Raw genomic sequence first — 11370 nt, forward strand, 5'->3', positions numbered from 1 at the left:
ATTTCTTATTATTTTTTTGTGCAGTATACATTTGTATTTCTAAGGCATAAATCTCCAATAACTGCGTCCCTTTCTTCAGATCATCTTCTCCGTCACCAGTCTAAACAGTAAATATATTAAACATGAAAATGAAAAAAAAAAAAAAAAAAAAAAAAAAAAAAAAAAATACAATAAATATAATGTACAAATACAAGTATTTAGCATACACATACTTGACAGCTTTGATGAAGTTGTTTTAAGATTTTTGCCAATTTATTGAAGTCTGAACGATCGTAATACAGTTTTCCCAGTTTTGTGTTTGTTTTGAACCATAACCTGTCATTCTTTGCATCTTTTAATGCGTCTAAGGTGGTTTCATAGAAATCTTGCAGTAATTCCATCTTAAAGAAAATGTATATTATTGTTAAGAACATTTATTAATAACATTCTTTATTTTTGATTAAAAAAAATAGAGATTCAAACTTACATTCTTTGAGGTACTGATATAATCCAATATAGAATTTATAGACTTTTCTGAGTGATTTCTGGTAACTGCACTTTTAATATAAGTTAATAACTGTTTATACCTTGCCATCATTTCCTTATAATTGGACTAGAATCAGAAATATCATTATGTTAATTTACATTGTATATTTAAAACATACAGAACACACAAAATTATAAAAAAATATTTGTACAAAAGTTTTGTTTACAAACCAGTTTAAAATTAATTTTGATCATCTGTTTCAAAGCTTTAAAACCCCATTCTCCTTTTTCACCACCTTCCAGATCCAATACTTTCTGAAAACTTTGTAGAGCTGCTTTTGGGTCATCTTCCTTAAGAGCTTTGCTATTGTAATATTGATTTTCTAAATCCACATCTGGTTCTGAGTTAGAATCTTCAGAATATTCCTAAAACAAATCATTAAGAACTGGAGTAATTACCAATTGAAAAACATGATCACTTAAAAAAAATATTTGCTTTATTAATATATAATAACACTGGTCAACAAAATAACCTTTTTTCAGGTTCGAAAATACTATCAGTAATTTCTAATAGATTTCCTAGTGCTGATTACGAATCTAGCTGTAAAAATGCCTAGCAGGTCAGGATTCTGAAAAAATTGCAAATAAATATGCAAAAAACGCCATTTTTAACACTTTTGCGTCAATTATATCTTTTAACTGATGAGTGCTACAAAAATGCAAAAGAAAGTTGTTGACTTGCACTTGATACAGTAAATACAAAAAAGTTTGAATCAACAAAAGAAAATCATGTACAGAAGTGAAAAATTCCAGGTCTAATGATTTCTTAAATCTTCATAACTTTTTTTTTTGTAAAATCGATTGACGCAGATTGTTTTTTCGATAAAAAAATATTTTTAACAATTTGTCAAACCGTTTTTGTTACTTAAAAATGGTAAACTAAAAAATACATACATACATATGTACGTTTTATGTTATCATTTCTAATTCAAACAAAAAATGTTTTTTTTATTTTGTCATTTTTAATTTAAACAAAAACTGTTTAAACACATTGTTAGTGCTTTGTCGAAAAAAAACAATCAATTTTACACAAAAAAAATTATAAAGATTTACGAAATCACTAAACCTGAAACTTTCCACTACTGTACAATTTTTCGTTGTTCGAACCGTTTTGTACTTGCTGCATCAAGTGTAAGTTACAAAAGTTCTTTCTTTTGAATTTTCGTAGCACTCATTAGTTAAAAGATATAATTGACGCAAGTGTTAAAAATGGCATTTTTCGGATATGTATTTCAGATTTTCTCAGAATCCTTACGTGGTAGACAATTTTTATAGCCGAATTCGTAATCAGCACCAAAAAATCTATTAGGAACCATTCTGCTTACCTTCGTAAATTTGACACGTGTCAACTAGTGTTAATACATAAAACTAAACATAACCAGTGAGTAGAATAATCAAACATGTTCATAATTAAAATTTTCCAGTGACAAATTCATTATTTATCAGAGAAGAACATTCTCACTTTCCACACCTATAAGATCGTTTGTTGAACTATTTTTAAATACTATATTTGGTAGCTTCATACAGAAATCCTAACCTTGCACGTGTAGGGGAGAGAGAAAGATATTGAGAAAAATCAGATCTTGAAATTTCTAAAGAAACTCACCAATCCGTAATCTTCTTCCTCTTCGCACATAAAATCATCCTCGGCGTCTGACATTTTGCAGACAGTTGTGTACCGCAAATGTTAGAGCAAAGAATTTCAAACAATCCCAATAATGTCTGTATCAAGTATCAACGAATAATGCGATCCTAACCTAACCTAACCCTAACCGTACATGCGTAACTGTAGTTTTTAAAGCTTTGTATCATCAGTGATCTTCAACGCAACAAACAAGTACAAAATATACCTCAACTGTAAAGGCGAAAGATTTATTCGTGTGTTGAAGGGAAACCAGAGTTTACTTTAACTGTACTGGTGCTCTGGTGCTCTTATGGCTACTTTAACTGTAGAAAACACGGTCAGAGAAGATAGAAATTCAATGAGTACTTTCTTCTATTGGGTGCGTTCAGACAACTCAACGGTTCAGAGATCATCACTTATGATAGGACTTCTTCAAAATCTGCTCCGGTTCCAAAAGTATGATCCAATCAGAAGTGATTATCTCTCAACCGTTGTGCAACTGTTGAGTTGTCTGAACGCACCCATTCTGTTTATAGATTTCTCTCCTAAAATTGCCATTACATCAGAATTTAACCAATCAGAACAATGCGAACCAATTTAACTTTTATCAAACTTTGTTCTGATTTGTTAAATTCCAAACAATTTCAATCTAGCTTGATATAAGCTTAAACGCGAAGTTATCAATCACAATCAAATAGAAAGTTCATGGATACAGCTCGTATCGAGAATCTTATCGACAGAGAGAAGCCTGAGAGAGCGACCAGGGTATGTTCTAAATAAGTGTCAGGTTATGTTCGTTGTGAGAAGAGATGAGCAATTTAGATGAAACGTCAAACGAACCGATTTTATACGAATTATTAGAATATTTTGTTTGGAAACAAGAACCGGAATTGATAGTAAGTTCTTGAATTGTCAGTGAGAAGATACATAAAGATCAAACAATATTGCCCTGTATTTACAATTGTTCCATATTTTAGAAATGTAAAAACGATGCTGTTATTCTCCCGACTCCTGGGACAATAAAAAATGCCCTCAGGTATCTTAACAACAGGTATTCTTTACCAGAAAACATCACACAGCAAGTCAGTCTTACATTACCTTGGAAACTTGCTGTTGGAGATCATGGTCGTGTACTTGCTATTTTGCAGGAAAATGTTATTGAAATACGAAAGGCCAAGGATGAATATTCTTCTATAGTAGGCAAAGCATCTGGTAAGTGTGATTTTGTAGTAAATATGCTTATTTTTTTAGTATATTTGTGTGTACAAATCATTCTTAATATAAATATTTTACAGCTCCAAGAGATGCTTTTCCTCAGTGGCGTAAGCTTGCATGGAGTCCTGATGGAATGATGTTAGCATTAGCATCTAGCAGTGGCTATACATCTTTTTACAATACAATAGGAAATAATGTCTTTAATATAAGTCCCAAAACAATCTCACAGAATCCTAATGTTCTTGAAGCTGGTGATGCAATAGCATCTATGTTGTTTCTCAAACCAAGGATACAAAATCAGAAATGGGCCTACGAGTTTATTTTAATTTCATACAGTGGATTACTCAGATCCTATCACATTTCTACAAACAGCTTCATTGTAAATTATGATTTCTCTTTTGACAACTTTTATAAAAACGGCATTAATTCCGTTGCCTATGACGAAAGGCACAGTTTGTTTTATGTTGCTGGAAATATGATCACACAAAAGTTAACTGTAAATATGTTTCACAAATAACTATTTTTACATATGCATCTTTCTATATATTGTGTACGATTATAAGTGAACTTTATATGATTTTCAGTCTACTGCATCTGAATCTGGATTGACTTCATGGCGACTCTTGGATGATCATCCATACTGCAAATTATCATTTACATTTGAAAATGCTGCTATTAATAAATCTCGGTTATCTATATGGAACTTGATTCCCATCTTCAGTTTTCAACCGGAATCATTTATATTCCTGATTAAAATATCGTCAAATGGCGAATTTTTGATATGTTTGCACACTGATGGTTCAATCTCTTTGTGGGGCTTGCCAAACTTGATATTACAAAAAAAATGGAAGTTATTCGAGCAACCGGAATATAATGTGCCTAATCCTTTGGGACTTACAAAATCTAAAAAATTTCCAGGGTTTACCACTAAAGTTACGGAATTTCATCCAATAGATATTGGCTGGTGGTCTGATCAGGTGATATATTTTGATCATGTATATTATTTATAACGAGTTCTATAAATCAAGTGAATTTTTATAGAATGATATAAATATTGTCTTCTATATTTAAACACATATGTTATGAAATATATTATTATTTTTTAGGCTGTCATAGTAGCTCGATATTCAGGATCTACATCAGTTTGTTCAACATGGAATTTAAAGAATTTGTTAGGTGTCAGTCCAGAATTCTTAGCAGGACAACCACAAATATGTGAACTTGGTTCAGAGAAGGGATTTTTATGTTTAGATTGTGAAACTTTTATTACGAGCAAAAAACGTAGTAGAGAACTCAATGATTTATCAGGTTTGTTTATGAGACACATTCTTTTTTGCTTACAATATATATTTTTTGCTTCAAAAGCAATGTTTTATTTTCTAATAAAGAAGCTTCGTCGGAAAGCGAAAAAGATGATGATGAGTTGGAACCAGTTACTATATTAAATTACACTACAAATTTAGTACAGAGTGCATTGTATTCAATAACTGATATTGAAAGATTTCAACCGAAAAGAAAAAAGTCGAAAGTGTTACATCGAACTTACAGAATTTTAGGCTTAAAAAGTACAACACCAGAAGAACTTTATTCTAGAAAAATAGACATTGAGGTGAGTAAATAGTATAATGACGTTCTAATATATTTAACATGGACTTTTTATTAATTAACTGAGGTCATTTTTGTGCTTTTTTAGGAATATGAGGAAGCTTTAGCTTTGGCAAATACGTACAATCTCGACACAGATCTCGTATATCAAACGCAATGGAGAAAATCGGAGTTGTCTTTAAATGCCATTACGGAACATTTAAGTAAAATAAGTAAGAGATCTTGGGTTTTAAATGAGTGTGTTGTACGCGTTCCTGATACTGTGGATGCCGCAAGAGAGTTATTAAATTTCGGTTTAAGAGGTGCAAATCTAGAAACTTTAATAGCTATTGATATTTGCGACAACGATAAGTTTGTGATTCCTGATACAGATGAGGATTGGCAAGCGCCACACGAAAGCAGTGTAAGTTTAAATCAGATTAGTTAAAATAACGTGAAAACTTTGTTTTACAAAGTGTATACGACATTAATATGAAAATGTATTAAGTAAATTTTAAGTTTATTTGAAAAAAATTTATAAAAAATAGGTGCAGAAGATAAATAAAATGTTCGAAAAGATAGATATAAAAAATTTATCTGAAGCTCAAAAAAATTTAATTAAATATCGAAGGAAGCTTTTAAGTCATCTTGACAAATTGCTAACATACGAAATTATATTAGAGCCACCACACAAATATAAAAAAGAATTTTATGAAGAGTTTCGAAGAATGTCCGCTGTTGAAAATGCAATTAGGTACTCAAATATTGTATATTTATGTATCTTATTTATGTATATGTATATAATTATGTACATATGTACTATAAATATTGTTTTAAGTACAGATTTGCCAAGGATGGTGATTGCCGAAGTGTTGAGATAATGTTTATCTATTATGGGAAAAGTTTGCTGCCTCATTGGCTAGCTATCATTAGTTTTTTCCCAGAAACCTTAAATCCTGTAAATTATCAAAAACTCTTACCAGAATGTGATGCGCAAGGTCATTTGTTCTTGTTAGACCAACGTGAATTACGAGAGAAAGATTGGTCAGAAAAACCTGAGTTTAATGAAGTAATTAATCTAGATTTGGATGATCGATCAGAAATATTGTATGAATCGAATCCCTCATTGCTAATATATAGGTAAGAATCTTGTTATTACATATTTGCACATGTGTGACTATCTTATTATCTTGCTATCTTTATTTTGCTTTTAGAAATACAGAACTTACGCCCCAGTTGTTGCAAAAGTGGTATAAAACTCGTGCTTGTGAAATCGAAAAAAACAGTGCTATAGTAGATAACGCTTTGCAGTTAGTTAAAATTGCAAAATCTCACAATATTAATGGCGTGGAAGATTTGTTATTGGATTTGGAAACATTGGACGATCTCGTGTACAAAGTCTATTTGGAAGATATGTCGTTAGACAAATTAGAGAAGTTGACTAACGTAGAGAAGATAAAACTCTTAATGAGTACATCGACTGAAAATAATTTTGTTGAAAATATTAAAACTCTTTTGTTGCCTTTTATTAAAAGAAGACATCAATATCTGGTATGTATAGTCATATAAATGTATAGTTATGTAAATGTGTCTGAAATTACATGTGTACTATGGATAATATCTAAACTTTCAGGGCGGAGAACCTCAAAAACACTTACTAAGCGATTATTTAATCTGCTTAAGTAAAGACGATCTTACATTTCCGGTCAAAGTTTTCGAGTATTTAAAAGAGACACAAGATAATGAAATACTGGAAATGATAGATGATATCGCTACTTTAGCGTTAGATTGTGTATATGCTTGTAACGATGTTGACATGTACGAGAAAGCTAAAATTATTGTAGATTCAATATCGAAAGATCACGATAGAAAAAAAACAAACGCGATATGTGATATATGGGACGAGCTTAAAGAAGAACTTAATTGCATCAGACTGCTGAATAAATATGATGTAAAGATAACGTTGAAATTTGTCCAGGAAAATAAAAATAATCCTGATACTGCCAAATCTTTATTAATTCAAACAGCAAGAAGCTTAAGCAAAAGGTACACACAAAACGTGCGCAATGTTTTTTTTTTTTTTAATTTTGAATTTTATTGTGTCAAATATAAAACACAATAAATTTATTTTTACAGATTGATACCTCCGGATGAAAAAGAGTGGGCAGAATTATTGAGTGATATGTTGGACGTACATGGATCAATGTTTAACTGCATCGGTGTTGAGACTTGTTTCGAAATATGTGTGTCTGCTCGCCTGGCTTCAGGAATTAAACTTACGATTCAGAATTGTGCCACTTTAATAGAAACTAAGAAAAATGAAAAATCCTTGGTAAAAGTATCTTATGAGAAAGCAATCGATCTTATATTAGAAGCAACCAAAGAATATTTTAACGGTTCGAAAACATTTACTGATCCAAATATGGAATTAGCTAAGTCAGTATTATATTTGTGTAATTACGTATATTTAAAAAAAAAAAAACTACTTTTATATAATATGTATAAATAATTTTTTTTCAGAACTTGCCTTAATCTTATCGAAGATGATAATGGAAAAATTAAAGAAGAACGTGATCTTATTAAATCGCTTCAAATTTTAAACGAATTCAATATTGATATGTTACCTCTTCAAGTTAGATTAACAACGGATAAGTTAACCTTAATTGAACATTGTTTGAATAGTCAAAGAGATGCTTATAAATGTGAACAAAGATTATTAACGTTAGCAACTTATTTACGTATAGAAGGAAATAATAAAAGATGTCGCGAAGGAAAAATATTAGAACTGATAGCAAAGAAAGCGCTCAAGGCAAGACACTTACTTTCTTTTACATGAGTTTAGATATCTACAAGATTATATATAAAATATAAAAAATAATTCGTAATATTTTTATACTGTGTATTTTTCCAGTCTGAAGATTATACCGCATGTGCTACAATATGTATACAATTGGCAGAAAATAGTTACATTTCTGCCTGGGAAATTTGTTTAAATTTAGGATGTTGCAATAATTATAGAGATTTAAAAGTTAGAAAGAAATGTTTGTGGTTTGCAATAAATAATGGTCCCAGCGATATATTAAGTACCGCTCTAGAACATGTACATCTGATAGAATTTCAAATGTTGGATAAAAATTTGGAATCGTGGCTCTCTCTTTCAAGTTCTATATGTTACAAAAGTGATAGATATTCCGAAAAGGAAAGTGTTAAATTTGAAAATAATAAAAGCGAAGATGTTGAATATTCTGATGTTGAAAATGATGAATATCCCACATATTCCGGACATTTTGACCTATTATCAGACAGTACAAAGGTAAACAATCTATTTAATAAATAAACATCATTACAATGTGTTAAAAAAATTACTCTTTTAATAATACGTACAAAATAAGTTTCATATTTTTATCATTATGTTCATATATATTTTATACTTTACAGCCATTAGAAAGAACAAATAAGAAGAAAGAAGAAAAAAAAAGTTTGTCTATCATGAAAAAATATACGTCGTTCTTGATTCACAATATGACGTCCACTATTGATTATTTTGACTCTAAATGCAATTCAGAAATTAATGCACAATGTGAAGCTGACGGAGAACAAAATGAGGAAAATATTAATGCTCAAAGTTTTCCATGCTATTATGAGTCTTTGCATAAAATGTGTAGAATAAGCCCCAATGAGACAAGGTATAATAAATATTCGATGCCTGATAAAAAAATAAACTTGAAATGCTATCAGGCGCTTTTAAGAACATTTACATTGAGTGAATCAACTTACTGTAGATTTCAAACAACGGAATATAATCATCGTAAGTATGACGAGTTTTTTACGTTGAAATAAAATAATGTTATTTTTTTTCACAAATTGTATTTTGTATACAAAAATTGCACAATCAATTTTAACTAATTTCAGTGGTCTTAGAATGCGCGCGATACACTATAACAGACGACTGGTTACTTGGTATGGCATATTTGATGAGTTTAAATAGAGATCGTATTATGGATGCTCAAAAGATTTTCTCTGCAATGCCAAATGAATTGTATATACATACTGCAATCTATTATTATTCGTTAGAACTATATAAGAAATTGTATACTGAATGTGAAAATTTATATTTATATAAACCGTTAAATTTAATGGAAAACATGATAGTTGCAGCGCAAAAGTCTGAAGACTGCGATATTGTTAAGGCATTGCGTTATTGGCATTGTTATTTACTCGGTGACTCGCAAATTGCCAGACCTGAGCTGGCGGAAATGAGAGATACGAAGAGATCCGTAAATAAAGGAAAAGAAGTTACCGAAGAAGACATTCTTAATAGCATTGAAAAAGTACGATGGAGAATAAGACTTGCAAGTGAAGCTGCTAACGCAGAGGAGAATAGAAGGAAGCAGACGAAAGGAACCGTGGGAACAGTTACCGACAGAAAAGACAAAAGTAAATCCAAAGAAATTTTGCAACAAGCAACCGTTCATCAGTGGATTGCCGAATGTGCAACAGAAGAGGATCGATTCGTGACGTTTCACAAATTATTTAATCTAATCAGTAATATTGAACAATATCGGCAAGTGAGAAAAATAATATCACAATGGCCGAAATTTAAAATGTCAGAATATACCACATTAAATAACCATCCGATTCTGGTAATGTTGGAAGTGATGCTCTATTTCATATCTCGTATTAAGGGGCACGTAAACGATTTCGACAAAACGATTTTGCAAGAGATCGAAGAACTTACCGGATTGCTAGAATCTGAAGTATATATCGCAATGAATTATATATCATACTTTTATATATTTCGAATAAAATATATTTCAATTATATATGTTTAATCGCAGATTCTTGAGCACTTCTTGGAATGGCTAGAACATATTGATATTGAATACATCCTTTATATAAAATTATGTTCCAAGGACACGTCTATACACAAAAAAGTAGTAGATTTCATTATTAACGAAGAAGAAGACAAGAAGGTTAGCTCTTTCTTTTTTTGGTCTAATACGCGGATAAACATACTTATTCATTCTTATAATAGTTTACCTCACATCTCAATAATTTTGTGTAATCACAAACAATAATTTTTCTAGAGTTGGGTACTGCACTTGCCAGCAATAGTGTTGGAAAAACTATTTCAAAATAACCTAACAGCATTATTTAAACCAGATCATCCCGTATACAAACAGATTATCCGGCATATCTTTATGGATGAAAAAATCTTCAGTGAGCTCAACATTGAGGAAAACGCGAAAATGCTCCTGCAAGAATTCAAGAAACAAAACTATATACCGGAAGCTATGTATATTATAAAACTAATGAAGAGAATGCCGTCTGCTGTGTGCACGTTTGATACTTGTTTTGAACTATTAATGGAGTTGTGAATCTTTCATGTATGTAAAACTATACACAACTGTGATGCATTTTTAGGGAAAAAAAAGTTATTTTAAAAAGAGAGATTTATTGTATAAAAACAAAGAACTCTGCTTTACCTTTGTTTAAATTGACGAAAGAAATGTGTGATGTATGTAGAATTTAAAGGTGTTTTACTGCAAAATTCAATATACTTCGTCAAGTAAAAAGAGTTTCATGTAAAACAACTGTAAATTCTCATTTTTCGCAATTGTTCATTCTGAGCGGGTATAGTTTAGTCTTTTGTATATATGTTTAATATACACATACATATTCTATTATACATATGTGTATATAATAGAATATATACATATATCAAGGGAAAAGTGATTTGCAATGATGACAAATATATCGTGCGAAACAACAAGTAATATCCGATGCAGTTATTATCGAACTCATAACATGTCCTCAAGCCTCATCGATTCCCGTCTTTCCGCCAGTGTTTCTCATATCTAGTAATTCACTCGGTTTTGTGAACCTCAAATATAACAACTGATATACCGAGATATCTGTTCATCAATTTTATCAGCCTTGATAAGACGTTTATTTGGTCTTTACGATACGCTGTATCGATGTGCTATATCTACATTATCAATTATTATACTACCATAAATATCACTATGCGTTTGCAACTTCTCGTTGTGCGCTGGAATCAACGCGATGATTGAGCGTGGACGCTCATTGCGCATACGATCGTACGTCTAACTTGGTAAACTGCTCCCGTCCGCTTGGAAACTTAGTGCGCCGCTTCCTTTAGGCGAACAAACACGTCCGACGGGTAAGAGATATATTTACATATATTTGCAAATATATAATATATTTGCTTGCGTTCGCGTTTAATGTTTTACTAACATTGTTTAAAATATTTAAAGCTTATTTAGTTTTTAATTCTTCTCTCACTGAAATTGAATTACATAAATATTTTTTTAGCTTTTAAAATTTAAAGCTATAATATATATAAAGTTCTAAAATTTAAATTTTTATGTGTACAAATATATACATATAGCAATATATAT

General features: G+C 30.7%; 3 protein-coding genes across 4 annotated transcripts in view; 2 read left to right on the forward strand and 1 right to left on the reverse strand.

Annotated features, from left to right (window-relative positions):
• The window catches only part of LOC109862852 (COP9 signalosome complex subunit 2), a gene marked incomplete at its 3' end in the record, with an annotated part of 3566 nt that extends 1041 nt beyond the window's left edge, over positions 1–2525 (reverse strand). The window contains exons 1-5 of the mRNA XM_020443012.1: positions 2376–2525; positions 2132–2293; positions 697–891; positions 467–592; positions 213–380 (exon numbers count right to left, since the gene is read on the reverse strand). Coding sequence (XP_020298601.1) covers positions 213–380; positions 467–592; positions 697–891; positions 2132–2185 — 543 coding nt within the window. The remainder of the gene's footprint in view (positions 1–212; positions 381–466; positions 593–696; positions 892–2131; positions 2294–2375) is intronic.
• A 347-nt stretch (positions 2526–2872) lies between these two features.
• Positions 2873–10709, forward strand: LOC109862658 (neuroblastoma-amplified sequence-like). Its single transcript, XM_020442765.1, has 18 exons — positions 2873–3045; positions 3127–3361; positions 3445–3860; positions 3949–4341; positions 4471–4672; positions 4753–4973; positions 5058–5372; positions 5497–5702; positions 5792–6088; positions 6163–6499; positions 6582–6994; positions 7085–7384; positions 7469–7757; positions 7860–8261; positions 8387–8756; positions 8861–9705; positions 9787–9921; positions 10036–10709. The coding sequence occupies exons 1-18, from the start codon at positions 2959–2961 to the stop codon at positions 10324–10326; spliced, it is 5754 nt and encodes a 1917-aa protein (XP_020298354.1). The 5' UTR covers positions 2873–2958; the 3' UTR covers positions 10327–10709.
• Positions 10710–10874: 165 nt separating this feature from the next.
• Positions 10875–11370, forward strand: part of LOC109862498 (hydroxylysine kinase) — a 2488-nt gene continuing 1992 nt past the window's right edge. For both annotated transcript variants that reach the window (XM_020442570.1, XM_020442578.1), the window contains exon 1: positions 10875–11132. The gene's annotated coding sequence lies outside the window, so the exon portion shown is untranslated. The remainder of the gene's footprint in view (positions 11133–11370) is intronic.

Source organism: Pseudomyrmex gracilis, unplaced genomic scaffold (genome assembly GCF_002006095.1).
Source record: "Pseudomyrmex gracilis isolate BER0280 unplaced genomic scaffold, ASM200609v1 scaffold_10, whole genome shotgun sequence".
NCBI lineage: Eukaryota > Metazoa > Arthropoda > Insecta > Hymenoptera > Formicidae > Pseudomyrmex > Pseudomyrmex gracilis.

What these genes read in the sequence shown, in the direction of transcription:
- LOC109862658 (XM_020442765.1), top strand. Translation starts at nt 2,959, where the DNA reads ATGAGCAATTTAGATGAAACGTCAAACGAACCGATTTTATACGAATTA. An exon ending in TGATCACACAAAAGTTAACT is followed by an intron (nt 3,861 to 3,948) that starts GTAAATATGTTT and finishes TATGATTTTCAG; the next exon opens with TCTACTGCATCTGAATCTGG. An exon ending in TATTATCAGACAGTACAAAG is followed by an intron (nt 8,262 to 8,386) that starts GTAAACAATCTA and finishes TATACTTTACAG; the next exon opens with CCATTAGAAAGAACAAATAA.